The sequence below is a fragment of the Anarhichas minor genome, unplaced genomic scaffold (genome assembly GCF_050575085.1).
Source record: "Anarhichas minor isolate MPS153535 unplaced genomic scaffold, ASM5057508v1 ptg000024l, whole genome shotgun sequence".
In the NCBI taxonomy this organism is placed as follows: Eukaryota; Metazoa; Chordata; class Actinopteri; order Perciformes; family Anarhichadidae; genus Anarhichas; species Anarhichas minor.
The window spans coordinates 6,331,806-6,358,314 of NW_027466470.1; the positions used below are offsets into that span (position 1 = coordinate 6,331,806).

At 41.3% G+C, this 26,509-nt stretch overlaps 5 protein-coding genes across 7 annotated transcripts; 1 reads left to right on the plus strand and 4 right to left on the minus strand.

The window, feature by feature from the left end:
- Window positions 1–684: 684 nt before the first annotated feature.
- On the minus strand, window positions 685–2,703 carry gng5 (guanine nucleotide binding protein (G protein), gamma 5). Its single transcript, XM_076098280.1, has 3 exons — window positions 2,546–2,703; window positions 1,392–1,534; window positions 685–966 (listed from the first exon to the last, which is right to left on the minus strand). Exons 1-2 carry the CDS (start codon window positions 2,624–2,626, stop codon window positions 1,409–1,411), a joined length of 207 nt encoding a protein of 68 aa, XP_075954395.1. The 5' UTR covers window positions 2,627–2,703; the 3' UTR covers window positions 685–966; window positions 1,392–1,408.
- Window positions 2,704–2,802: 99 nt separating this feature from the next.
- Window positions 2,803–8,262, minus strand: ssx2ipa (synovial sarcoma, X breakpoint 2 interacting protein a). Its single transcript, XM_076098269.1, has 14 exons — window positions 7,975–8,262; window positions 7,159–7,306; window positions 6,762–6,928; window positions 6,445–6,654; window positions 5,761–5,871; window positions 5,518–5,653; window positions 5,355–5,430; window positions 5,080–5,260; window positions 4,816–4,963; window positions 4,502–4,638; window positions 4,130–4,303; window positions 3,933–4,050; window positions 3,512–3,653; window positions 2,803–3,382 (listed from the first exon to the last, which is right to left on the minus strand). Exons 2-14 carry the CDS (start codon window positions 7,199–7,201, stop codon window positions 3,235–3,237), a joined length of 1,791 nt encoding a protein of 596 aa, XP_075954384.1. The 5' UTR covers window positions 7,202–7,306; window positions 7,975–8,262; the 3' UTR covers window positions 2,803–3,234.
- LOC142956614 (CCN family member 1-like) lies at window positions 7,600–25,943 on the plus strand. 3 transcript variants are annotated; one of them, XM_076098276.1, is made up of 9 exons: window positions 7,600–8,385; window positions 11,090–11,183; window positions 12,732–12,871; window positions 16,545–16,661; window positions 17,115–17,172; window positions 23,976–24,189; window positions 24,271–24,621; window positions 24,751–24,953; window positions 25,121–25,943. In XM_076098276.1, the coding sequence occupies exons 5-9, from the start codon at window positions 17,143–17,145 to the stop codon at window positions 25,421–25,423; spliced, it is 1,101 nt and encodes a 366-aa protein (XP_075954391.1). In that variant the 5' UTR covers window positions 7,600–8,385; window positions 11,090–11,183; window positions 12,732–12,871; window positions 16,545–16,661; window positions 17,115–17,142; the 3' UTR covers window positions 25,424–25,943. The 3 variants fall into 3 exon arrangements, with proteins under 3 accessions (XP_075954391.1, XP_075954393.1, XP_075954392.1); XM_076098278.1 differs by lacking the exon at window positions 12,732–12,871 and having other exon boundaries at window positions 7,600–8,390; XM_076098277.1 differs by lacking the exon at window positions 12,732–12,871.
- Window positions 8,515–14,113, minus strand: LOC142955982 (mucolipin-3-like). The gene is made up of 13 exons (XM_076097251.1): window positions 14,085–14,113; window positions 12,650–12,956; window positions 12,383–12,550; window positions 12,145–12,298; window positions 11,799–11,877; window positions 11,625–11,721; window positions 11,439–11,538; window positions 11,088–11,200; window positions 10,165–10,314; window positions 9,953–10,054; window positions 9,742–9,864; window positions 9,421–9,627; window positions 8,515–9,332 (listed from the first exon to the last, which is right to left on the minus strand). Exons 1-13 carry the CDS (start codon window positions 14,111–14,113, stop codon window positions 9,192–9,194), a joined length of 1,770 nt encoding a protein of 589 aa, XP_075953366.1. The 3' UTR covers window positions 8,515–9,191.
- bcl10 (BCL10 immune signaling adaptor) lies at window positions 13,730–16,499 on the minus strand. Its single transcript, XM_076098279.1, has 3 exons — window positions 16,072–16,499; window positions 15,068–15,356; window positions 13,730–14,973 (listed from the first exon to the last, which is right to left on the minus strand). Exons 1-3 carry the CDS (start codon window positions 16,120–16,122, stop codon window positions 14,570–14,572), a joined length of 744 nt encoding a protein of 247 aa, XP_075954394.1. The 5' UTR covers window positions 16,123–16,499; the 3' UTR covers window positions 13,730–14,569.
- Window positions 25,944–26,509: the final 566 nt, after the last annotated feature.

The window sequence follows — 26,509 nt, forward strand, 5'->3', positions numbered from 1 at the left end:
AATATATATATATATATAAAAATACATATCCAACATTTAAAAATGCCCTAAACATTTTTTTTTAAGATTTTACAATTACACCTTCAGTCAAGTCAATTTATTTCATGGCAATTTTTATGTCATACGTCACTCATACTATACTTACGCCATACTTCTATTAAGCGGATAATACTAATATGTACTCGAAAGTACAATTTAGGGCTCAAGCCTTACTTCTTCCAGGCCTTTTTCACAGCAGGCAGAAGGAAAAGCACAGGTGAGATTGATAACATTAACGATGGCTCAGTGTCTTTAAGTGCCCCAGTAAGCCATTCAAATGAGCCAGCATGCACAATAATATGGCCTCTCCTCAGTGGAAGGCAGCAATCATTAATATTATTGAACACACCTGTGCTCTTCCTACTATGACATGTAAAAATGACTGCTGTGAAAAAGGTCTGTAGAGTACACTTAAAGTATACTTCTTCCAATACTAAATCACAAACCTATCCAGATATATTCACACATATTTAATCAGTTTACTAAAGAAATGCATGCGTCTTTCAGATGCCGCTATTATTATCCAAGAATACATTAGAATACAGCATAATGTGGACAATTATGTCTGTCATGCAATGCTGCTTTGTGGAGTAGTAAAAAGAAAAAAAAAGAAAAAAGAAAATGACAATCAATGAAACATTGGAGTAGTAAAGAATGTTTTTTTTTAATTCATTAAATACAAAAAAGTCCAGAACAGTGATGACTAAAATAGAACAATAGAAAAGGCACAATTATTTACTCGAAAATCACACTGTGCCATGAAAAATAAAACTGTCTCCTTGCTTCTACTGTGGCTGAAAATAGATGGTCATCTTCCTGACATGATTCCAATGTGTTCTACACTCGAGAGATCCCGTGGCAGTATAATGGCTTGGCATGAGGAGCAGTGTTGAGGTCGACTTTTCCCTGTAGCATCAAAATGAAGGCCTGCAAGACAACATAAAAACAAATGGAAAGAAAATTAGTCTGAGGAAGTACTACCAAACAAACATCCACATTGTTTGAAGAACATAGCGTTTGTTATCATTTTTTTTTTTAAGTAGTGAGCATACACATAGATGGCAAAGAAGTAATGCTGTGGAGGGCTGAGAAGTTTCTATTCATGTTTAGATGTTTTTTCACCAGTCACTGGATTATTGTGGAGGAAACTACCAACATTTAACGTCCACATTTCAAAATAAAACGCTTTCATTGTAGTGAAAGGGTTTCTTTTCATCGAAAACAATATTTTATATAAAAGCGAGGAAGGGAACACTCAAAACGCATTAAAATAAATTGTAACCAGTATATCCTTAACTGTTCAGACCTGTATGAGTGTGTGCCTGAATGTGTCATACGTGTGGCAGACTTACCAATGAATGCAGTGGTTTCACAAGAAGGAGCAGACCTTCTGTGGCCTGAAAGGGTTGGTGCTGGAGGACACACCAGTGAGCAGAGGGTCCTGCATGGCATTCTGCATGCAAAACTGTTGAAGGTCTGCAGCTGCCTGGGAGACCTGGTGACAAAAAAAAGGGAACCAAAATTATAAGCCACGACATGGGGTTATTTTAAATAGGCCGTGAAATATAAACTTTATTGATCTTACACCTGGACTCAGTCACTAAAACCAGGCGTATAATGTCCTCTGTGGCTCAGTAGGGAGCTTTTTTAAATTCAGAAACATCTGGTATCCTCAGGAAAGACTAATGAACTGCTTTATGGAAACTGAACTAAGTGTTCTTAAGCTTGACCTGTACGAGAAATGAAAAGTTGGGATATCTAGGCCTGCTTCAATTTGACATGTATTCATGAATCCTTTGCTTGCTAGTCCCCTAATTTCATGGAAAAGCAGTACTTGATTTGCTGTAATACTTAAAAGAAATGTCCATATTCATTTACTAGGAACTTGAACCATGGGGGAAGAGAATATACGTTTTCATTTGGTAATTCCCAAATTACACAAAGTACACTTGAATTCTTGTATTGATCAAACATTTAAAACCATCCCATAAGGAAGACCCTCTGGATTCATAGTCTTGAGTACACACAATTTATCTGTTTAAATCTTATCGCGTATTTCATTTTATCTAGTCAACTTAAAGTTATCTTGTTAGTTTGCTTTGCAACTGGTGAAAATACTGAGGGGAAATGGCCTTTGACTTCTGCAAACGAATAGAGTTTATTCACCAGGTAGCCAATGTTCCAACGTTAGTTTCACTTCTAGGTAACGTTTGGTTAGTGTGTAGTCATCTTAAGTAAAGAGACAGAAGCTAGCTAAATGTCACATTATCTCTACTGTGATTAATTTAAACAGTGTGCAGTACAGCGCTGCACACTTCCCTTCAAGCAACGCCCTGCTAAAGCTAACGTTACGCCTTTTGACTACAAGCTAGCGGCTAGCCTCTGGCACCAGCTAACAGGCTAACAGCTAGCAGGCTAGCGTCGTTAGCGGAGCAGCGTAACGATTGAGATAATAACCCCCTCAGTCAACGTCACTTGGCAGAAAAACAATAAGCACATAAATTACCTTCACTCTGTTTATGCTAGCCTCGAAACGGAGCTGCTGTACGACCTTCTTCATGGCTACGAGATTAGATGAACCCGACATTCTCGAGGTGTTTGTTTCGTGAAAAATAAAACGCTGGGCGGTGGGTGGGATTCTGGGCTGGATGCTGAGACAAAAGCAAAAGATGATCACTTCCGGATTCCGGTTTGTTGAAAACTTGTGACTGCGACTCCTCTGTAAACACACTAGTGGGCGCCAAATCAAAGAGGATAAAATAGTTCATTAAAAATATCTTTATTGTACCGTTAACACCAGCATAGCCGATCATTAGCAATCTCATGTCAATATATGCTCCCATTAAAATCATAACTTATACGTATAGAATAATGTAAACAATAAAATGAATTCTAAAGTAAAACATTGAAAATAATCCACATGTATAAAGATATTTCTTACACCAACATGTCCAAATCACTACTTGGTAGATCCTCTGAATATAGCTTAAAATCTGAATCAGCAGTGTTGATTTGTTTTTAAAGGAAAGACAAGAACAATGGTAAAATCATTAAAGTGCTTTCTTCTTTGATCAGCTTTGGTGAATGTGCATGTCTATGACAAAGCAATCAATGGGTGACAGAATTCAGCCATGAATTGATCCTAAAGTCCACTGCGAAATGAAGTCACAAAAAAAAAAAAGGCACATGAAGTTCTCAGGAAGTGAGGCTGTTCTCATCTTCTCCCAAAGAGAAGACACTGAAGTCTCCACATCGAACTCTGCTTTTGGATTTGACCCGAACATCTCCGTCTTCAATGCTGCTGGACTCCTGCCAGCGTCCTTGATTTGAATGTCTCGAAGAACTGAAATGAAAATACAAAACAAACAAAAAAGGGATGAATAATTATGACATGGCAAAAATACTACCAGCAACAGGGTCCAAATGTCAGCTCAATACAGACAATAGTAATATTAAGTGACGGAATCATTACCTGCTGTCTGGTATCAGGCGGAGTGTCCGGTAAAGCTCAGTGGTGGATGGCACAGCGGCACTTTGTGACGAATTAGGAGTGGAGGTTGACGATTTGACCGACTTAGCTTTGGTGGAAGACATCCTCATCTCTGGCTCACTTCCTGAAATGCAGTGGATAAATAAAAGAAGTCAATGACAACCCGATCTTTGTGAAGTCCCTGGTTGTACCTGCAGTACTTTTTGAGTATAACAACTACTATTCTTTATTCATCAGTAATCGATGAAAAGCACCGTTAGTCACACCCCAAACCATAGTGATTGTAGCAGAATCTCACGTTCACTGTAGTTGTCGGACTCATTTTGGACTCTCTAAAATCATGTTGTCATCATCTTCCCCTCTATTAACTGCAATTTTCATTTTTCAGATTATACCGACTTACTGATCGATAAGGCACTTTGACCGTCAGACGAGGAACATCTCCTTCGGTCCGTAAAGGGAGTCATGTTCAAAAACTGATTCTTGAGCAAAGACGCCCGGTCCTCCTCAAAGGCCTTTTTCTGTGGAGTAAAAGCAGATTTGCAGTGATTTTACCCACAATAACTGTTGAAGAAGGTTGTGGTCAGAGGACCGGAGTACCTCTCGTCCCAGGCGAATAGCGGCCTCAGTGAAGTTCTTTCTCTCCCTCTCGAAGTTTCTCTTCTGCTCCTCAAAGAGCCTCCATTCCTCCTTGAGGCGTTCCTTCTCCTCCAGTGTGTAGCAGTCATTGAGAAGAGCGGCCGTCTCGTCGTCAAACGACGTGTTGAGTTGTTGCTGGATGGGCAGAAAACAAGTGTTTTAATCATTTTTGACCAAACTATTCTTTAGAATTTCTAAATAACAACAGACAAAGGCTCATTGCTCATATTGGTATACAACTCCTACTGGCCATCTCGGTTCTTACACACACACACACACACACACACACACACACACACACACACACACACACACACACACGTAGAAACTGACCTGGAGGAGCTGTTGCTGTGCTTGAATGAACTCTTTGCACTGCTGCACTTCACACCTCATCCTCTCCATCTCATCCTCGTGAGCCTCCCTTGGTATCACCTCTTGTTGTGACTCCAGCTGACTCTGCACCTGCGAGGCTTTGCAAACAAAACACACCAAAAGGTGGATGATCCCAATTTCCTCCTATGTGTGTAACCTACACATTACTTCTAGAATCACACTTTTCAATCTCCTCACATTAAAGTTGTTTCACAACATTACATTTATAAAACTAACACCACAAGTTGCTTTAGCAGTATTTGCGCTGCGTGTACCTTGGCTGTCTAGCTTCTCCATGTGGTTCCTCAGTTTCCTCCACTGCCGGCGGATGCTGTTGGCGAGCTGCTCTCTGGCGTGCTCACAGGATTGGTCCAGAGTTTCCCTGCTGGGGTCACCGGCCGTCTCCTCCCCGTCTGAATCGGCCTGCGCAAAAAAAAAAAAAGAAAAAAAGAAGCATATGAGGATCTTGTTTCAATAAATCTGACACGTAAACTCAGTTAATTTAAGTTTCATTTTTGTGTATTAGTTTTTCTAAATACCTGATCCCGACTGTCATCAGCAGCGGCTCCTCTGGGAGACGGCTGGTGTGGACTCAGGATGTGCATCATCTCCTTCTTCATCCGTTGAAGAACTTTCTTGAGCTCAGCGTTCTCCAGCATCAGGGACCTCTGACTCGCCTCGTAGTCGTTGAGCAAGGACTTGTACATCTCACCCTCGTGGCTGCGGAGAGCAATTTACAAAATGCCGTCATCCGATTGGCGACTACACGTTCTGCATATATGGATAACAAGTGACGTGATGGCTTTCATCATACCCGACTGTCGCTTTTGCGGTCTTCCAGTGGCTCCTTTTTCCATCCGACCGTCCCAAACAATTCAGAACATCAATCGCTAGTTGGGAGAAATACGAGGCCAACATTTAATCAACTTGTTCCGACATTCCCAGAACACATTTTTGCCAAATACTAGCACATTTACCTAGTTTCTTATCCCGTCGGTCAACCAGTAGCTGGCTGAGGCGTTCCTTGAGCTTCGCAGCTTCTCTCTCTTTTCTCTTGGCATCGTGACTGTACTGAGAGGCCCGGCCGGCGATGATGCTCTGCAGCTTCTGAACCTGTTCAGGAGGATCGAGTCGTGAGTCGGGCAGGCTCGTGTACGTGAACATTTTGGAAAACAGAAAACACGAGCGCTGCTCGTTATGAAAAGATAGTGAAATTATACCTCGTCCTTTTCGGTTTTCAAGCAGCTCTGCAGAGTCTTAATTCTGAGTTGGAGCTGCCTCTCTGTTTCATGCAGACCTGATTTCTCCCGTATAGACAGTTCCAACTGATCCTGGAGGGAAATACACAGAATTCTTATTACAAGAACACAATGAGGTGGTAACGTTGTGCTCAATCTAAGAATTTAATGAGACAGACTGTAAATACATATTCTCACATATTTGCTGTTTTCATTATTTAAAAAAAAGAAAGCCTCCCTGCACCACTCCCACCTCTACACATATTACTGTGATACAATAAACCTTGAATTCTTCCCTGGTAGGTCTAGATTAAAGAGGTATGTTAAGTCTAGCAAGCAAAGTCAGCAGTTGAGATAAGGGAACTTGGCCATCATCGTGCTATTCAAAATGATAAAGCAGTGAGACGTCTGAGCACAGTGCTTTGTAATGTTTGTCCTTGTAGTATGGTATTCATATTAACTTTGTTTTAGATGAATGGGAAGGGAAGGGAGGGAATTTCATTTCTACAGAACCTGTATGTTTCTTTTCTGACGTCTAGTGGTCAATAATCTGTTACTGCACCGTACAGACTCAGATTATAGTCTGTGGGTACACAGAGCTGGATCCAAAGAGGAATAAAACCAGAACTGGTCTGAGACAGACATAACCCTGAGAGTCATACGTGCCTTGAGTCTGGAGTTGTTCATCTGCATGTGGTCCAAGGTGCTGGATTTCTTCAGTTGTTCTTTCTCCAGCTCCTCTAACGTAGACATGTCGCGCCGGTGAATCTGCATTAGCTCATACATGGCATTCAGAGCCGGCACCGTGTTCAGGCTGGCCCCCCCCGGTGAGCTGGCCTCGATCCATGTAGAGGAGAGGCCCAGTGAGTCCAGCTCCTGTGGGAGACAGAGGAACTATGTCACCGCTGTAGTGAATGATCTCTACAGAACTTTAAAAAGTCAATATTTTACAATAATGGGCGTTCAGCAGGGCATTTCTGTACCTGATTGATGTATGAAATGCACGGAGGAATATTATCCTCCGTGCAGAAGGCACTTATCACATTGTAGGAGCTTTTGGACAGCGGCAAAGAGGAGTGCATTGACACAAGGTTGTTCTGTCTCGAGGGGGACATCGTCACATGTGATATGCTGGAGATCTCATAGTTTCCTAAAAAACAAAAGACAGGGAAATTACTGCAACTCACATGACACCGACTGTATGTTCTCATACCGAGAGGCTTGAATTAGGTCGCTGCTCTAAAAACGAGAACAAAAATATGGGTCGCCTCCAAGCAGATCCGTAAAAAAAAAAAAGAAAAAAAGAAAAAAGCACAGCTGCTGAGCTTTTCTATTCTTGACGTTTTCTACTAAATCCATCCCATTAGCAGAGAGACGTACCCAGAGACGTCCCTATTGGCACAGTGGTCCACCGCTCTCCCATATCACCGCCACATCAGTCCGCGGGGATGAGAGGTCATGAGTTACCAACCCGGAGGCGGATTAGCAGTCAGGCGGTGGATCAGAGGCTCCCACTGGAACTTTAGCCCTGCAAAAAGCAGCATCAAGCATCAGATAGACCGGCAGCAGATAATCTGAGTTGCTGCTTCACCCACACAGGATTAACTGCCCCGATGTGTGCCAGTGGGGCTTTAAACAGGGCCCTCCTATTGGTCATTGGCAAACTGAACTGCAGGGTGGTAAAATGATATCAGCATAGAGCTGCAGACGAGCTAAATCTGAGAGTGCATGCGTGTGGTTTTGTTTGCCTTCAGGGCAATATTATGATCTTTAGTTACATGCTCAACAAGCTAAACCAGATCTCTGCGTTTACCACTCCCACTACTTCACAACGCTCTGAAGTGTTCCGACGTTGCGTTGAGGGGGCTGCGGAGCACTTTGTGTTGATGGACAAGAAGAAGGAGGAGTCACGTTAATAAAGTAATTACTGCAACAGTCAGAGAACAGAGCACCGCGGTGAGGACTAGCTACCAGGACAAGTAATAAGTGTCTGTCTAACACGTCGATGCTCACATGTTGTTATCTAACACACCAGACCAACATGCACGAGTCTTATCTAGAGTTACAGTAACCGAGGCGAGCTTCAGTATAAACGTATCGTTATGTTTTTTAAGTTAAAGATGACGTCATACATTTACAATGACCGTTAGCTATTTACGTTACTTTAAGTCACGAGGTAACGTTTAACATACTCACGGGCGAGGCGTCAAAATGGGTAAAGTCTATCCGACGGTTGCCAAGTTCTGGGGTGTTGTCAAAATTAAATAAAATCGCTCCTTCATCGGCAACACCAGCAACTTCCGAGTCGTCTGCAGCGAGCACAACTCTCACCTATTTTAAATGTGAACGCAGAGGCAGAGCTGTGACCGACTGTAGGTAGACGGGCTGCTCCTCCTGCCGCTGGTCGTGTGTGTGTGTGTGTGTGTTTTTTTTAAAAAGTCTATTGCTCAGCTGCCTTCGAACCAAACGCCATTGTTATTGGAGGCAGCGTTGTTAAGCAACCAGTATCTGAGCCGTGCATTGGATATGAACACGTGAAAGTGGACGATTATGCAAATGAGGAAAAAATGCTGTCAGGTGTCACGGCTCCTCCTGTGGCAGCACGAGGTAAGGTACTATTGTCTTGACTACACACACAAATACTACATTTACTGGCAGTATGCTTACATTTCTTTTAAACTGTTTATTTGCCACATATACTGAGATATTTTTTATACACTGTGGGATTCATTTTATTCTATTTTTTCATAGTTTTCAGCCAAAGAAAAGTGAAGTATATTCAAGTAAAATATAGAAATATAATGAGTAAGAATCTGCTTAATTGGCAAAAATATATTGACTTGGTGTGAGCTGCAAAAAACACACAGAAGCAATCCAAAACAAACCATTGAGACAATCCATATGAGCAGTTTATATATCAATATTTACAAAATATGCAGAGCAAAATACACAACAAGATACTACAAATGATGAAAAGCAACCACAATGAACTTCATCTACTTTCACTTCTTAATTTCTAATTAAATAGTCTGTTCAAGTGCTTGTAAACAAGACTCACATAGCTGAGTTACTGTGCGCTGTTAGTACTCCTCTGTTGAGAAGCACGTTTGAATGCATCACTGAACTGAGGAGATGTAAATTCATATTCATATTGAAATGTCTACCATCAGGTTATTGCACCGGTAAGCATAAAACTAACTGGTCATTTTACGTCAATAGTGTTGAGCAATTCAAGTAACAAAACAAGTCAAAGAAATTATATTTGAGTAAAAACATATTCTGGCATTCTCATCACGATTCAGTACAATTAAATGATCCATGCAGACGGTCGGTACTCTTTGAACATGATTCATTCTCACGATGTAACTCTTTGGTCACACTTGGCAAAGGTGAACGCCGCCATTTTTCTCACTTCATCCAAAGCAGCAGCATGGAGAGAGGCAGCAGGCTGCTGCTTCTTCACCAGTCTGGTATCTTCCAGACTCAGGCTGGTCCCTGCACTCTGCTATGAAGGCCTGAAGCTGGGACACCGGCACCTTGTCCTGCTGGTGATGCTGGAAAAGAACCAGTGTTTAGTATATCAGGGCACTCCAGTGGAGGAATAAATAGAAACTATGACCTGAAAAACCGACTCAGACTGACCTTGATGGTCTCATAGGTGTCATTTATGAGAGCGATGAAGAGGCTGAGCACCATGTAGATGAAGAGGGAGATGTAGGAGTAGAGGTAAAGTCTGCTGAAGAGCCACACCATGTAGCCCCCGTGCCTCATCTTCAGGAAGGTGGCGTACATGTCGTCCCCGTTGATCAGAGAAAAGAGGCACTCCGTCACCTTGTCGAGCGTTCGAAACTGGAAAAAGAAAAGTTGATAATATTTCACCAGGACAGAGCTCCCCGATGCGTAGGGATTTATTAGCACGCTCTGACACTCGAGAGAGATTGATGGTGATTATAATCCCCGTACTTTGTCATGGTACGGCCCAAGGACGATCCAGCCACAGAAGCAGTAACCGAGGTAGATCATGGCCGCACAGCAGCAGAACCGGATCACATTTGGGAACGCCGCCCTGAGGGTTAGGATTAATATCTGGAGAGGAATTGAGGTTGTCAGTTCATCTGGATATGCATTTGCTATTTTTAACATTATGCCGAAAACAAAACAAAAACATTCTTACGTTGTATTTCTTGAAGAAACCAAAGTAACGAATCACGCCGACCCAGACGAGCATTGTGGCTGTTCCCAGCAAGATACTGCAGACGTCATAGTTTGTCAGGAACTGCGAGAGGAAATAAAGTACAAATACATAAAGTAGTACAAGTTAAGGGGCCATACTATTTACCAATTATATTAAAAAATACAGCAAATAAAGCTCAATGAAAAGCAAACCTTTGTTTGTATTCCAATTTTGAGTGCTGACCCAGCGATGGTCAGTGTGTCGCTCACAATGATGAGGATGTACCAGCCATTCACGAACTCCATGCGGTCGGACCAAGACACGATCTTATTGTAGTACGCAAGGAAGCAGATGTTGAACTCCTGCATGAGAGAACATTCAGATATTGTAAAAAAAGATATGAAACAAACCAGGATTCATCCATGTGAAGTTATTACATGTTTTCACTAATGAGAGGTTTGTACTGTTTATGTAATGAGGAGGTGCTGACTTCTTATATGTTCTGATCAGTGTTAAATACTGGCTAAGGCCCCGACCCTTCAATAATACTGAGGTTATGAGTCCCCACATTTTCTGTTTTTTTTCTTCTCAACATGAATATCTAAATATACATTGATTCAGCAATTCACACTATATATATCAATATAATAAATATATATATATATATATAATAAATATATTGAGTCTGAAATCACGAGTCTGTAAAATACCCACCGTGTGTTCAGGCTGGGCGATAATTCAACGTGATAATTTATTGTCTTTCATTGGAATCATATTGGGATGAAATCATACATCGAGATATCGTGATACACAATTACATCGTCTAAATTAATAATAACAAGCACACACGCACTTCTGAAAATCTGATGTGAACTATTTGAGGGAATATCATTTGAAGACTGCTTTTTTGTTTTTACATCACACTTTAAAATACCACTTTTATATATATATATATGGAAATATAAAATATTTTTTGTCTTTATAATTGTAATTAAAGCGGTTAAGCTTATTCTGTAATTACGTTATAAAATACTCTGCACTTTAAAACTGTCTAGTATTTAACTAGTAAACATAAACAGGCTTTCCTGTACAATCATCAGTGGTGGTGATGGTTCACTCGTTCCTCACTACTTACAGACTGGAGCTGGATGCCACTGATGACGGATCGCGTGCAGAGGATGAGCGAGATGAAGCAGGCGAGGATGACCAACGAATCAAACGACAGGAGGAGGTAATCGTTCTTGCCAGCTACAAACCAGAGACACGCATGTCAGGTTGAAGCAACAGCTTGCGCTTCAGATCGTACACTTTTTACTTTTTAGTAAAATCCTGCTGAGTAAGGTCATACAGGTGTCAAGGGTTGCAGATAAATATCACTGCACCCCCTGCTGGCCTTTACAGGAATAACATGATGCGTATTTTGGATTTAACTGGGTCATGATATATATCAATGGTTGGGCTGAAGTTGGGTTTGGGTAAAACTTACAAGCTCCTTCCACGTTCCAGTCTCTGCATTCGTAAATTCTGACCTCGTTCTCAACATCAACCTTTATCTCTCCGCTGTGTGCACGGTTATCAAAGTTGATCTGCATGAAAACAAAAACGAATGAAGTGTCAAGTTAAGGAGAACTTATGAATGAGCGTGTAAAACGTGCTAAAAGCTCAGACCAACCGTTATATGGAAGTCGTAGCAGTCTGGTAGCTCGTGGTGCCGCACAGTCTGCAGGTTGATTGTTTTCAGAGTGAGGTAGATGTTCACCGACAGCAGCCTGGACACACAAACACGCATTAGCAGGCGGCCCGCTCACCTCCCGGCGGGAAAAGCAGCATTTTTAAGTTTGGTCACCTTTTGAAATCTAAAGAGAAGTTCTCATGTGTGGCCACGTTGTCGTCGAACGGCTGAGCGGGATAAATGGAAACACAATCTGTGAGGAGGAAATACAGGCAATAAATAAAAAGGGCAGTTTAGGTTACTTCAGATCACATTTCTCTGAATATGCTACTTCCTCTTTTCATGGAGTCACAAGTAAATACACATTGTGATTATTTTCCATTCAAGCCATGAATCAGCTTCCATAAATACATCAAACAATATGGACACAACTCACGGTAGCTGTTCGACATAAACACACAGCTACCACTCTGTCTGACGAGCACCTTAGTGCTGACGTATGTGTGCTTTTGTGTCGTACCTTTATCGATATGTGGATCAATGTCAAAGGTCCCATTCCCAGGATCGATGCTGCTGTTTCTGTAAAACTCCTGACAGACACACAGAGGAGTGTGCTTCCCGTTAACACTCCCGTATGCGAGATTACCAACTGTCAGGTTTTGGAGATTGATGTACTGGAAAAGAAGTACGCAAAGAAGAGTAAAAGACATATTCTCATGACATCGCGGTGAGATGTGAGCTCTAAAGTGTCAGTATACCCTGTTGATAATGTAGTGGATGTGATCGTACACGTCTGCTTTGGTGTACAGCGCGTAGCTTCCCATCCGCTGCTCCTCGTATCCTTTGAGGAACAGGTGTCTGAATGTCATCAGACTTTCGTCTTTGAAAGTGACCATCATCTCGTTGCTCAGGCCGAAAGAGACCAACTGAAGCAAAAAAACAACAACATACATTTCATCTACTCTCTGTGCATATTCATGCCTGATAACAAAGACATACGAATAATAAAGGATTCTGTGTCGTACCTGGATTGTGATGATTGCGATTTTTAATATTTGTAACATTAGCTTCCATGGTTTGCGACCCCGGGCTCTGTATTTCTCACAGGGGTTCATGAAGAAGTACTTGAGCCTCCGTCTGAAGTCCTCCACCTCATTCGACTCCAGAGTCCATCGGCAGTGTCCGTTAACCCTCGTCTCCTCTGACCTCGAGGCCAACAGAGGCTCAGGGTCCTCCATCACACTCAGGCACGGAACAGCACTACTTGTGACAAAAAGTGTCCACGTTGTTTGGTTTGATTGAATATATATCCGACACGAGTTGAAGATAAGGCTTCAACCATTCCAGTCATTCTGCTGTGTGTCTAACTGGTTCCCCTGCATGTGCTCTCTGCTGTCCCTTCTCTCAACTCGCTTTACAATCTTAGTCTGTGTGCAAACTAAGTGTGCTAAAATAAGCTACAGCTCTAAAAACACGCAAAAAAAGCAGTTTTAAAGGAATATTTAGCCACTTTTAGCTCAACCGTAGCTTATTGAAGCAGACCTGCCTGCAACAGTGAGCGTAGCAGACAGTAAATGCAGATTACTTAACATATCACACTATTACATTAAAAAAAATCACAACAGTAAACGGATATTAATGAAAGTTAAAGCCAGTTACAATGTAAATATTATTATAGTGTAATTATTAAACAATATTTCCCCTCAAAGGGATTTATATTTACTAGAGAGTAAAAGCAGCTAATTTAAAGAAAAGGCAAGAAATATAGAAATGATAATAATAAATGAATTACCGGAGCACCAGCAAGCCACAGAGCGACTAGTTCAGCACTCGGGACTCCTCCGTCTGTCACCACACCAGCCTTCACCACAATGACATGTCATGTCACTCCTCTGCGTCACGTTGAGCTTTTCCAGTTTTTCCAAAACAGTCACAGAATCTCTGCACACACAGAAACTTCTGCAATGAATTCACATTGTGTTTCAAGAGCTTTCAAAAGACTCCGATACGATTCCACAGACCGGATTACCAGAAAGCTGTCTCAGTAAATAAACGAAAACATTTATTTTCTAAACCACCACATCAATGAAGAGAGGAAACACGAGTTGAATTCATACAGAAAACCTTTAGTATGTAATCAGTTGGTGTACATGGGACCAGGCAATAAGTGGGACATGGTTTGCTGCTTCACAACAGGTTTTCAGATTCAAGACTTTTGTAGTGATTTAATGCTGCACAGAATGAACTTGAAGTCATCATTTTGAGGTACACCGCTGTGATCAAAAGCAGCGTCTAATGAGATCAGACACATACGTATATTCTGGTCATTCCAGTGTATAAAAGTCTCTCACCGCACCTAGAGACTGTATCTGCAGGGTTCAACAGTTTATCGGGACATCACACCTTTTGTAAAAGAAGAGGAGGAGGAGAGGTCGAGAGCTCAAAACATGGGATTCAAACCTCAAGACCTCTTCTCTGGGTACCAACATGTGTTTGAAACATGAGTGTTGAAGGACTTAAATCACAATTTTGCAAATTTAAACTGTATTCTATTTTGGCAAAGTTATTGTACACGTGCTTATATTTTTAAAAAACAATACACATTTTGTTTAATTTAAAAAAAAGGTTTTGGAGAAAAGCGTGTATATTCTTGAAACTCTGGTATTATTTGGCTTTGGATCAAAACTAAGTTAATGAATTAGCACCAGTATCAAAAACTCTCCAACAATATTTAAACCCAAGTGACAAATGGTCCCTCTCTCTATTATAAACAGCTGATTGGTTTAGTAGAAATATAATAGCATGTATGACAATTCCTGCCTAATCAAAGGCACGGACAACACCAAAGAGAGACAGCAGGGAGAGAGGGCTTGTGGGAGTTTGAGTGGACGAGGATTTTGCTGGTTTGTCCCTTGAACTGAAAAGTGTCTTGTCGAGTTGTAGAACTAAAAGATGCTCCTGTGTGATGTTGGAGTGAGAGAGCGCGACCGGAGGGGCTGGAAGTTTGGGTCCCCTCCGGTGCTGGTGCACCCCGGTGTTCCGGCGTCGATGTTGGAGGGGGACTCCACCATCACCTCCTCCGGCAGCGGAGGAGCTCCGGGTTCTCCGGGCCTCGGGAGGCTGGAGGAGGAGACGACGCCGATGCTGACGCCGCCCGCGGAGGTCAAGTCTCCGCCTCTCTGTAAGGACAGCAGGTTGAGGGAGCCTGCTACGTCTGAGGTGGAGAGGCTTCGTTCTCCGTCGGGGTGGAGGAGCAGGGTGGAGTTGTTGTTTGAAAACATGGAGGGGGTGTCGCTGGTTGGGATCGGAGTGCTGATGCTGGTGTCGGACGAGGAACTGGAAGCCCCCGCTGTGGAGCGACAGATGAAGAAGGAAAAAGTTGAATTAAAGCATCAAGAAAAGTAGATTTAAAATAGCTTTTCATTGAGACGTGGTATATTCACCTTTGAGGGACTCGATCTTCTCGTTTTTGGCCTTTTGCACCTCATCTGTGATTTTGGTGATGATGAAGTTTTGTGAGCGCAGCTCCCTGATGGAGTCAATCAAGGCGTCCAGGCCCCGGGGGTTCTCGGCCAGTAAGTCCAACAACATGGCCGTCCTCTTGGTCTGCGTGGTCCTGCAGCTGATTTCCTCCGCGTCGTCCCGTGTCAGGATCCGGCGAGAGCGCAGGTAGTCGAGGTGGCGCTCGGCTCTGATCTTGTCGCAGAGGTAGTGCCGCATTCTGGTCAGCACCTGGAAATGGAGGCAAAAAGGGGAACAAAAGTGAGCTGTAGAGGCTCCTGGAACGGGGGGGGGGGGGGGGGGGACTCTTTCCATCGGGACTGGGGAGGCTGGGCATCACCGTGACAGAGGGAAATATTCACTGAAGTCTACAGCAGAATCAGAATAAGGATTAGAAATTGTTTTTTTTACTCACACAGAATTTGTCTTAGTGTTTGGTGCATTAAGAGGAAATTAAAAAAAGTCATAAACAAAAATATAGCATAGAAACAACATGATAAAAAGATACAGTACAATATGACAGTTTAGTGCAGGATGTGCAAACATGTTGATAGAGGGACATGCAAAAGTTACAGGTATAACAGTACAAGATGTGCGTTGTTGTCAGGTGGTTAATAATCACCGTGTATCCCTACTAATGCTTCCGGTAATGCTTTCTGATCAGGCACGCTGAGCAAACCCAGACTGTATTTACAAAAACGCTCTTAATCTCCAGCCTGTGAGTTCAACACTGTTAAGTTGTCAAACCCCACAGAGGAGTGTGTGTTGATGGGGGCACAGAGAAGGTGTGGTGGGCTATTTCCTCCTTCTAACAGGCCTTTAATTAAACGAGGTAGAAATAATGAGTCAGCGGGGCAGCAGATCTGTCTTCGTGCTCCAGTTACCTTTCCTTTATCAGTACGACGATCGATAAGGAAGTCAGATTAGGCTGAAGTATCGTACTCACGTCTTTCTTGATCTCTGCCATCTCATCTTCAGTGAGCTGAGGAACATCCATCCCTCTCACTCGGAAAAGTGAAAAACCAAAGCTCACCGGGTAACAAATGACGACTTAGATAAGTTAATAAGATAGTAATAAAGACATTAACGACATCGATACGTTAGGTAGCGTCAACAAATGTGGCTCGTCATTATTTTGTCGGTAAAAGGCGGCGGATCCACGGTCCATTCAACTTTTATGTTTCGTATAAATTCCCCGGACTTCCTGATTGTGTCGATGTTTTACGTCGACGCGAGAAGAAGAGAAGTGCGGACACTAGAGTCCTCGGTTTCACACGAAGAGACGGTTTATTTGGTTGGTTATCAGTTAAAAAGTCTGATATTGAAATAAAAACGTATCTTACAGCAGCAGACTAAGCCACCGTTGTGTAACTTTCTTCGTTAATTGTTTTCAGGAGCTGTTTAATGTTTCTGATACAGGTGAGATGCTATTCTGACTCAGTCCACTGGGTGGCGCTGCTGGACCTCACACACGCACCACACAGGATTTCTTTCACGCTATACCTGTGAAAGTACTGTGCTCAAGTACAATTTGAGGTACTTTTACTACTACTGTACACAAATACACAACATAAGGTATTGTGAGCCATTTAAAATGAATTAGACTGCCCCACTGTATCCTATCTGAAATAGTTGTCATACATATTTAATTAAAACTTTGTTGTTTGAGCTGTATGTTTTATTTATTTTTTTAAACATTACATTAAAACACAGAATAAGGTTAACCCACACAAACACAGGACAAAAATAGTGAAGAAGAGTGCACAATGTGATGAATTAAACAACAAAACCGTGTACGAAGTAGTTAATTAAAATCAGCTCTACATCAGGGAAAGGCTTCTGTATGTATGAAATACAGTTTGTATCAGTATTAATATTCCTAACAATATGTAATAACGCTCAAAGTTGCCATTTTTCTTCATTGAGTACTTTTACTTTTGATTCTTTATGTATTAGTTGTTTTCATGCAGCACTTTTGCTTGTTTACAGGATCTGAATACTTCTTCCAGCACTGGAAATGTGTTTCAAAACCAAAGCCGTGATGGAGGTACTCACATCCTTTACTTGAGTAAAAGTAATACCAACAAAATGTACAAATAATAAGGTATTATCAGCTAAATTTACTGAGTATCTAGTACACATAAGAGCGCATAATACTGATGAATAGCTGGTGTTTCATGAAGGAAGGGTTCAGTGCAGGACTGTTGTATTAGACTGCATTCATTTTTAGAAAGTTGTAGCTAATTAACTGGCAACTGAGTGTACTTTGTATGAAATGGTATAAGAAATACTGTCTTCTGCTAAAAGGCCGAACACGCAGGCACACCAACACAGGTGTTTTCATTTATCTTGCCTTATTAGACAACCTTTCAAGACCGCGTGGGCGTTTACGGACCACGCTCGATTGACAACTCCGTCACTCTCCTTGTTAAAGCAGGATCATTTGCACTTTTATTGTTGTTGTTGTTGTTGTTGTTGTTGGTGCTGTGCTTTAAGTTTGGTGACCTTGTGTAATTCCCAGCATTCAGCGGTTCCACCAACCTTCAACCTAAGCGGAGGTCTAATCAGCCTGAATAAGTGAAAACACCTGTGTGAGCCTGCAGGGTCGTAGTCCTGCAGTAGACTACGAGTCCTACCATTTAAAATCTTACCGAAACTAGAGTACCTATTGGTGCAGTGTTCTATTATTGTGTACTCTGTAAATATTTAATTATAATTACTGACGCATTAACGAAGGGGCAGCATTTTAATAATGTAGCTGATTTTAACTACTTTATATGGGTTAGTTGTTTAAGAACACAGCCTCATATTTAATTAACTGATTTTGTTTTATTTGTAAAAATCTTAATCTGCAAAGTAAGCACATACAGCTGTAACTACAAATACCTCAAACTTGTACTTAGTTACTTTCCACCTTATTCTGAACGTTTTTATCCAGTTCTGCATATTTGAATGTGGTTTTAAAGTTAATTTTATAGACTCATCAGATATCACACATTGCTTTGTCTTGAAAACTACTTTGCTCGTCTACGAGGGCAGTTGAAAGCTCATGGCATTTAATATTAAAAGGATAGCATCAGCTATACATGTTGTCGTAACTGTAAATTGTTCCAATGGATCGGCAGGGAAAGTGTGAATCAAAGCGGAGAGAACAAAGTGTCTTCATAACGGCACAGTGAACTGCCGTGCATGAGAAGAACCAATATAACACTCCGGTAAACATGAAATCAATTGCGAAAATGGCAAAACAAGGTTTTTACTTCCCTCTAATCATGATGTGCCACAAACTGTTTGAGGACTGGTGCTCCCTGAGGAGATTGTTGTCAGGCTTGTTTTGTCACGTCCTGCAATGTAAAATGTACCGTGTAGCTGGAAAACACCAAGCAGTAAGCAATGCTAACTGTAAATCAGGCCACGACCTTCTGACGCTCGCTCAAACGTTTGTTTTTTCTGTGTAATGATACTGATTTGAAATTGAGGGGAAAATACAGGCTCCAATAACTACGTAGCTGCTGTTGCATCCCAGAGCAGCAGAAAGATGCCCTTTAAATGTCAGGTGTTAAAAGGTCAAAACTGGATGTGGATGCAAGATAAACAGAAACTAACAATACATGGGCTTCATGATGAGTCACATCTTTCCGATTAAATTGCAGAGAGCAGTAGCCTGGAAATGATGTTGTGTCATCCGTGAGACATTCAGACGAACCCGGTGCTCAGGCCTGTGCGTGGCTTTTACAGTGAATGAGGCACAAAGAAAAGGGACAGTCATTCATAGAAATGATTATAATCAACTGGACCTGCAATCATATCTGCACACCCCTTGCAGACATTCCCGTCAGTCGTACAGTATGTATGACTCACACAACAGCCAAAGTAAGCTTGTCTCACCATTGTGGTTTCACACCGAGTAGCATTGGGAAAGTATTTCAGGTAGTCAGTCTTTATGCCACACGGAATCTGATTCCCATATTTTGTCTATTTTTCTTTTTCCTGTATTTGTATTTTAGCATGAAATGACTTGTTACACTCTTCTTCTTTTGTCTACCCTCTCATCAAGTATCAAGTATCTTAATTGCATTTAAGATGCTGCACAGTATCAAGTATCAAATAATAAAAATAATAAATCTTGTCTCTTGACAGTATAATCTCCAGGATTAGTGTTGCCTAACATTTCTTATAGCTAAATCCAGCTTTACCGTTGCTATGGATGACCACATGAACTTGGCAGCAAGATCAAAGAAAATTCTCCAAACATGGACTCGATACTTCACACTGTAAAATGTTACTTTCTCATGGCTGTTAGAGGAATAGTTTGACATTTTGGGAAATATGCTGCTTTCTATCCAAGAGTCAGACGAGAAGATTAGCCTACCACAATTGTCTCTGCGTTAACTCCGGAGCTATAGCCATGAGGCGATTAGCTAGCTTAGCTTAAAAACTGGAGACGGGGAAGCAGTTAGCCGGACTCTGGTCAAAGTTAAAAAATATACGCTTATCAACAACTAACAAATTATATCTTAGTTTAATCCATTTACAAACAGAAATGTAAAAACATGTAGCTTACATGTTGTAGCTATATGTTTACAAAGTAGCGACACAATAGCTTCCTTCACACCAGCATTTGAAATGTTGCAAAAAAAATAAATGATGTCCTTATAAGGGAACAAAGAGCCCGCAGAGTCCAAAACGGAGCAACATTAGCTGTGTTATTGCCCAGGAAGCTATTGTGAATGACTTGCGCTAGCATGTCCCCTGCAAGCTAACATGTTAGCAGTGAACGTTAGCTCCCCAGCTATAGTTTAACAATTAACCTCCATCACCAAGCATCCAGACCCACAGTGAGTTAACGTGGTTTCGAGTTCTGACTTGAAAATAGCTTTCACGTCCTTCTTTCCTCAGTTACAAAAAAAAAAAATGTACCAAATTTTTCTACCAAACTAAAATTAATTATTACCATATTACCAGAAAACTAAGCCCTAACTTCACACAGTCTTGATGCCAATCTAGTCACAGATGATGTACGATTACCATGTTTTAAAGGAATGTTCCCAATGCACTGTGTAAAACTGGCCAAAAGTCTATTCTAAAACTACAACATAGGAGTGCCTGGAAATAACTTAGTACTAATAACTGAAAAAATGTGCTTGTTTTTTTAAAATTGACTTACAATTACCGCTGAAACAAATATTGCTTGAATTTGTGACGAGAATGTAATTGAGTATGTTTTAACAATAGTCCGTTTCCGGTTGTTTTTTTTACTAAAGAGTACAAAGAGGGTTAGGGTTTGTGAAGCAGACAAAATACATTGTAATGCCTAAATTCAGCTGCAACACAGCTAACAAGCTAGCTTCCTCTATTTTGCAGCTTGCTATTGACTATTTTCCAGCTGACAATTTCCAACTTCCGACCTCAAAGCATTCCAGGTGCACAACGCCAAACGTGAATTACAAAACCATGGCTGACCGTGACAAACTGATGTTTCTTTGGCAACACACAACTGAACTCTCAGCAGTGAAGCCTCCACATTTTTGTGGCATTTTTAACATTTGTCTGAATAGCTTTTTGCTCAGAGAAAACAACTTTCAGATTTACCGTAACAATTACATTGGTGACATATTTTGACATCAGTTTACATGCAAAAGAGGAATTAGTGTGTATTATATTATTTAAATACAGGCAAACATACTTAAAAATTTTGTTTGCAGATATTTCATGTATTTGTTGCCGCCACATTAGTTTGTCTGAATGATTAAGTCCAGGTTATTTTTATTTTGGAAAGTAGTGCTTGCTGCCTCTGTGGACTTTTGAGTATGCACATATATCACCACATTTTAATAAAATAGGCGCTTTTTGTCTTCCAAAAAAGTAGTAGACCTGATTATTTTGTTGCAGGTGTGCTGTCACAGGAGTCCAGCTACGAAATTCGAACACGAAAGTGCATAAGTCCAACTTCAGGATAGTTAGCTTCCTGTGAGGCTGCAGGATTCATTTGTTGTTTTTTCTCTTTTCATATAAATGCTTTTTGTTGGACTTTCCAGAGGTAAGATTTTTTTAAATAAATACCCTTTTTCCTGCTCACTTCAACTGTTCCAATGTCAACCAACATCTGCTCTTTATAAAGGTTATTGGTGCCACTACATCAACTTAGAGCATTTTTATTAATAACAATTGAACAAACTATATCAAAGTAGCACAAAAGGAAGAAATGTAAAATATTTTTGATGGAATATATACAGTTACGTATACAAAAGAATATATACAATTGTGTTTAATATCAGGACCACCTGCGCTGCAAATCCGTCACCCCGGCCTCAAGACTCATCTCTTGCTGTCAAGGTAGAAACACACGGGAGGCAAAGTCCTTCCCCTTCCGTTGTCACCTTATTTTGGCGAAAAATATGTACTGTAATGTGAGAGAGAAATATATTTTTCTCTATATCAATAATGCTACATATTTATTCACATGAAGGTCTTCTTTCCTGTCGTATGGGTGTGCGGGTGGTGTGTCCTCCAAGGTATAAAATATTGTTTTACTATAGTCTATAGATAGAGCTCTATTTCATTAGAGGGACAGTTCAGGTTATGTGGGTTTGGAGACAAAGCGAGAAAGGCAAGATTGAGACATGTTCACTGGGAGATGCTGTAACAAGTGTAGCATTAAAGCATTTGGAATCAGTAAGCTAGCTAGCTAACTGGTGGACATTTAGCTAGCTGCTAAATCAGCGATACTTTAATGCTACACTGGTTACAGAAAATGAGCCAAACTGGTGGCCAGCGGCAGTGATGAGTCTATCGATTCCTACAGCTTTGTTCTACAAATATGTCAGTCGATACACACAAATTCTGTGTCTTTTAAGAGTCTTAAAAAAAGGCATTTTTTATCAAGTGCCTAAATGAGACTATAAAACTTCATACAGTGGCCGTCAGGTAATGTAAAAACATGAAAGGTTCTTGCTAGAGCCTTTGTTTGATTAGTTCGTTCTGGTCTACTGTAGCTAGAAAAAATGGCGGTGCAACATGGCGGACTCCGTGAAGAGGACCCGCTCCCTATGTAGATCTCATTCTAAGCTAACTAATGATTTTTAGTTTCTGGTAATAATACACAAATGAAAACATAGTTATATTATAATCAATATCTGCTATTAGATCACCAGAAATGCTACACATTGGCCTCTAAATACCGGAACAATGATTTATACAATTTAATACACATTTTTGATTGGAACATGGTTGTGCAAAAGATTGATAGTAAATTTGACAAACATGCCAATTCAACAACTGTAATCCCTTCAAACTTCCACAGCTGCCTTATATGTTGTACGTACATCCAAGACGACCCTCTTACCTAACATGGTTCTGCAAATTCTATATTTTATTACGGCTTTGGAGGGGAAAAGTTTCCACTCCAGTCAGCAATATCCAGGCATCTGTGAATGCACCGAGCTCACGCTCGTTGGCTCTTCATCTGCCTGAACTGGCACGGATTCAAACTGTCCCTTGTAACCTCAGTTAGATAACAGGCGAGGCTGTGCCAGTCTGCCGTTCTCCGCCTCTTGTTCTCACAGGTTATAATGAAAGGAAGGGCATTTTTCCCTGATAAGTTGATAACTCTTATTGTTCTTTGATGTGGATAGAAGAGGATGCTTTTTATTCTGGCAGCCATTTCAAAGAAGCCTTCAATGTTCATTCTGAGTGGAATGTTGCTTCAGGCAATTCTTAAGTTTTCTTCTTCCTTTCTTCTTCCTTTTTGGTGTGTTTCTCATTCAGGCCGAACAAAGGAGTCCTACGGTTCAAACATTCCATGAGGCTCTTGTCTCCTTTTAAAAAAATATTTAAGTCGATCCATCCACGCCCTTATAGGTGAGTGACACTAGCGAGGTTGGAGAATACAAACACCGATCACAGACATAGGGCAGCAGTCTAAACATCTCTTCGACCATGATAGAAATTTAGTTGCTCATAGAAATATGTAGCTTTTCTTCAATATTTATGTCAGAACTTGTGGTGCCCCGATGTTGAATCCCTGTTGGACTGCGTCCAAATGCATGAGGTGGATATCTCAGGTATCACACTTGTTGTCGTCGTCCTTTACTAGCTATATCACACGAGTATACTTTCTTTATTTTTCCTTTATTGAACCAGGTAAAGTCTCATAGAGATTCAGAGAGACCTGACCAAGAAGGTGGCATTAGTAAGCAACATATTCATATATATGCATGCGTTTAGCAGCAAACATTGTACTGCATTGCTTCAGTAGAATACAATATAGGTGCAGAACATGTCTTTTAGCTACTTGTCTTTGAAATGTTTCATTGCTTAGAAATAATAATTCTAAGAGCTTGTTTACTTCATAACAGAAGAGCTACTTCATGATTACAAGACAGATATAAAAAAATATAATTACAGGGACACTTTGGAGAGAAAGCCCTACAATAATGGAAGTTAGTCTGGGTGGTTCTTGTCTCACTGAGCGAGGAGAGGAGTGGAGGCGTTCTTGTTATGGGAGGACTCGTGGTTGAAGCATTCCTCTCATAGTTTCGGGACACCTCTTCAGCCCGCGCATACGTCAGGTCTGCTCAGAGTGTATAAAAGGAGACGGGGACTCCAAAAGAGGGAGATCAAGCACTCGTTAACTCACTGCCAGGTCGGCTATATGATAGAGATTTTTATTTCTGGAAAGATAACTTCAACTTCTGAAGATGAGGAAAGTCTTTTTCATTGTGGTCCTCTGTGTTTCACAGGTGAGGAAATACTCATTGTTCATTCATAAGCTGCTTCTTCGAGGTTGTTATAAGAGGACCATTTTTGGAAGCAAACATTTAAATTTTGAAATATCTGTTTTCATCTCAGGTGTCAGCGTCGTGCCCGAAGGACTGCTGGTGTCCCTCTGACACCCCGAGGTGTGCAGCGGGAGTCAGCCTCGTGCTGGATGGCTGCGGATGCTGTAAAGTTTGCACACGGCAGCTCTTTGAAGACTGCAGCAAGACACAGCAATGTGATCACACAAAGGGACTGGAGTGCAACTTCGGAGGGGCATATAGCTCTGCTAAGGGCATCTGTCGAGGTGAGTTATTGTCTTTACTCACTTTGTCTGTTTACTCTTCTCATTTCAAACCTCACTACTTCCTCCGTTTCTCTAAAACAGCCAAAGCAGATGGAAGAACATGCGAGTACAGCAACAACATTTACCAGAACGGGGAAATCTTCCACCCAAACTGCAAACACCAGTGCACTTGCATGGACGGTGCTGTCGGATGCGTCTCCCTCTGCCCACATCAGCTCACGCTGCCCAAACTGGGCTGTGCTCAGCCCAAGCGGGTCAAGGGCCGGGGTGGGTGCTGTGAACAACTCGTATGCCCCGAGGAGGCAAAGACAGAGAGATCTGCGGTGAAGAAACACCGGAAAACCCACGGCAAAGACAGACCGTCTGAAGACAACCTTGCCAACAGGAATGAGTTAGCTCCTGCGTGGAGAGGAGAATCAAATTCTTTACCGGGTGAGCAGTTTTGTACAGTGTCCAGTCCTTTCTGGTCACATTGCTAATTTATCTAACAGGGAGCCAACGAACAAGGAAATGTATGTGAGATTGCACTTCTCTTACCTTATTCTTTTAATCTCTGTGCAGCTTTTAGGAGTCACCCAACGGGCCACATGTTGGTCAGAGGAGTCAAGTGTGTGTCTCAAACCACAGCTTGGTCACCCTGCTCCAAATCCTGTGACACTGGAGTGTCCACCAGGGTGACCAACAGCAACAGCCAGTGCAAACTGGTGAAAGAGACTCGGATCTGTGAGGTCCGCCCGTGCAAAATGACCGTTACAAAATTAAAGGTATATTCCACTTTTTGAATGTCTTATTTGTTTTTAGTACGATTAAACAAAGAAACATTTTGATTATTTCATAATATGGTGGCCTGTGGTCTTAGCATGGTTTGTCGAGGTAGATCTGAAACATAATTCATTTTTTCACGCGCTTTTGGTGTTTTTTCCTCCAACAGAAAGGTCAGAAATGTAACCACATAGAAGAGGCCAGCCATCCAGCTAAACTGTCCCACGCAGGCTGCCGTAGCCTGAAGAAGTTCCAGCCGAGGTACTGCGGGTCCTGCTCAGATGGGCGATGCTGCAGGCCTCACCGGACCCGGACGTTACCGGTCCAGTTCCGATGCAAACACGGGGAGATCATCAGAAGGATGGTGATGGTGATTCAGTCATGCAAATGTAACCGAAACTGCTCCGGCAACAACGAGAGGACACCTGCTCGCTACAGACTTCATAATGATATCCACAAACTGAAAATGTAAAGTTTTGAACGGAAGGTTGTTGACTCAGAAACAAATGTGCACTTTGTGGTTGCATGCATCTGCAGGATAAATGTCTTGAATGATTTTGCTTCATAACATTGGAGCCTTGTGGTTTGCTTCTTTTTGAAGCTGGTTTTGTTTTTTACATTGTGAAGATCGTTATTTTTCGAATTAAATAAATATGTGTTCTACTATTATACAAATACTTACTATATTTACACCTCCCTGACGAGACATGACAACATGGAAATGACAAACTACGGCAGCTGCTAATTCATTACACATATGTCGCCATGTTGCTGTTGATTTAATGTACTACATTTTATTTATAAGAAATAATACTTCACTCTTTTCTATTGTTATATCCAATGATGGGATATTGTACAATGGTATTGGATTGACATCGTCTACACTCACTTGCCTATGATGAATATGACTGGAAATATACTTTAAGTTTGACCAATTTACTGCAGAATTTTATGTTTACATTTTTCTTAAATAAACACATAAAACAGTGCAACTTTCTCAAATACTCTCTTTTTCTTTTTGAATAAGAAGATGGGGCTTGCAATAATCTGAAAAAAAGGAAGCTGTCGGGGGTCTGTTGTAACAGTTTTCAGTAGGAAATGAGCTCCACTGTTTCAACTGCATCTAGCCGAGTCACTTCTGAAACATCCTCCATGCCACTGAATAGTGGAGGGAAAGAGTTTAATGTAAACCTCAGAGTGGTTTCCCTGCTGTTAGACAGATGCTGTGCACAAGCTGCAGAATTTAGTTTTATGAAAAAGTTAAAGGGTGGCAGATAATCTAAACTTTGCACAGAGAAATGTTACACACGGAACAAAGGACAATTCTGAATTTTGAAATGTGTTGCTCTTAATATTGAAGCGAGTGTTATTCTCCATCCAACATCATACATGAGTTGAACCTTCAGAAAACCGTTTATTATGTGCAACAGTGAAGCATCTGTTTTTTTCTATTGGTCCAGCAGTCTAGATTTTGTAAAACATAATAAAATAATATAGCGTCCAGCTCATTTGAGTCTAACGAGCACGTATACGCTCAGGGTGTGTCCATTATGGTGCT

What these genes read in the sequence shown, in the direction of transcription:
- LOC142955982 (XM_076097251.1), bottom strand. Translation starts at nt 14,113, where the DNA reads ATGTTGGTACCCAGAGAAGAGGTCTTGAG. An exon ending in GTGGCATCCAGCTCCAGTCT is followed by an intron (nt 10,315 to 11,087) that starts GTAAGTAGTGAG and finishes TCTCTCATGCAG; the next exon opens with GAGTTCAACATCTGCTTCCT. An exon ending in ACACCTATGAGACCATCAAG is followed by an intron (nt 9,333 to 9,420) that starts GTCAGTCTGAGT and finishes GTTCTTTTCCAG; the next exon opens with CATCACCAGCAGGACAAGGT.
- LOC142956614 (XM_076098278.1), top strand. Translation starts at nt 17,143, where the DNA reads ATGTGTTTCAAAACCAAAGCCGTGATGGAG. An exon ending in TGCTAAGGGCATCTGTCGAG is followed by an intron (nt 24,190 to 24,270) that starts GTGAGTTATTGT and finishes TCTCTAAAACAG; the next exon opens with CCAAAGCAGATGGAAGAACA. An exon ending in AGAATCAAATTCTTTACCGG is followed by an intron (nt 24,622 to 24,750) that starts GTGAGCAGTTTT and finishes ATCTCTGTGCAG; the next exon opens with CTTTTAGGAGTCACCCAACG.
- gng5 (XM_076098280.1), bottom strand. Translation starts at nt 2,626, where the DNA reads ATGTCGGGTTCATCTAATCTCGTAGCCATGAAGAAGGTCGTACAGCAG. An exon ending in CTAGCATAAACAGAGTGAAG is followed by an intron (nt 1,535 to 2,545) that starts GTAATTTATGTG and finishes TTTTGTCACCAG; the next exon opens with GTCTCCCAGGCAGCTGCAGA.
- bcl10 (XM_076098279.1), bottom strand. Translation starts at nt 16,122, where the DNA reads ATGGATGTTCCTCAGCTCACTGAAGATGAGATGGCAGAGATCAAGAAA. An exon ending in TGGCAGAGATCAAGAAAGAC is followed by an intron (nt 15,357 to 16,071) that starts GTGAGTACGATA and finishes CTCCATTTCCAG; the next exon opens with GTGCTGACCAGAATGCGGCA. An exon ending in GAAGATCGAGTCCCTCAAAG is followed by an intron (nt 14,974 to 15,067) that starts GTGAATATACCA and finishes GTCGCTCCACAG; the next exon opens with CGGGGGCTTCCAGTTCCTCG.
- ssx2ipa (XM_076098269.1), bottom strand. Translation starts at nt 7,201, where the DNA reads ATGGGAGAGCGGTGGACCACTGTGCCAATAGGGACGTCTCTGG. An exon ending in TGAACAACTCCAGACTCAAG is followed by an intron (nt 5,872 to 6,444) that starts GCACGTATGACT and finishes ATTTCCCTCCAG; the next exon opens with GATCAGTTGGAACTGTCTAT. An exon ending in CGCCTGATACCAGACAGCAG is followed by an intron (nt 3,383 to 3,511) that starts GTAATGATTCCG and finishes TTTTCATTTCAG; the next exon opens with TTCTTCGAGACATTCAAATC.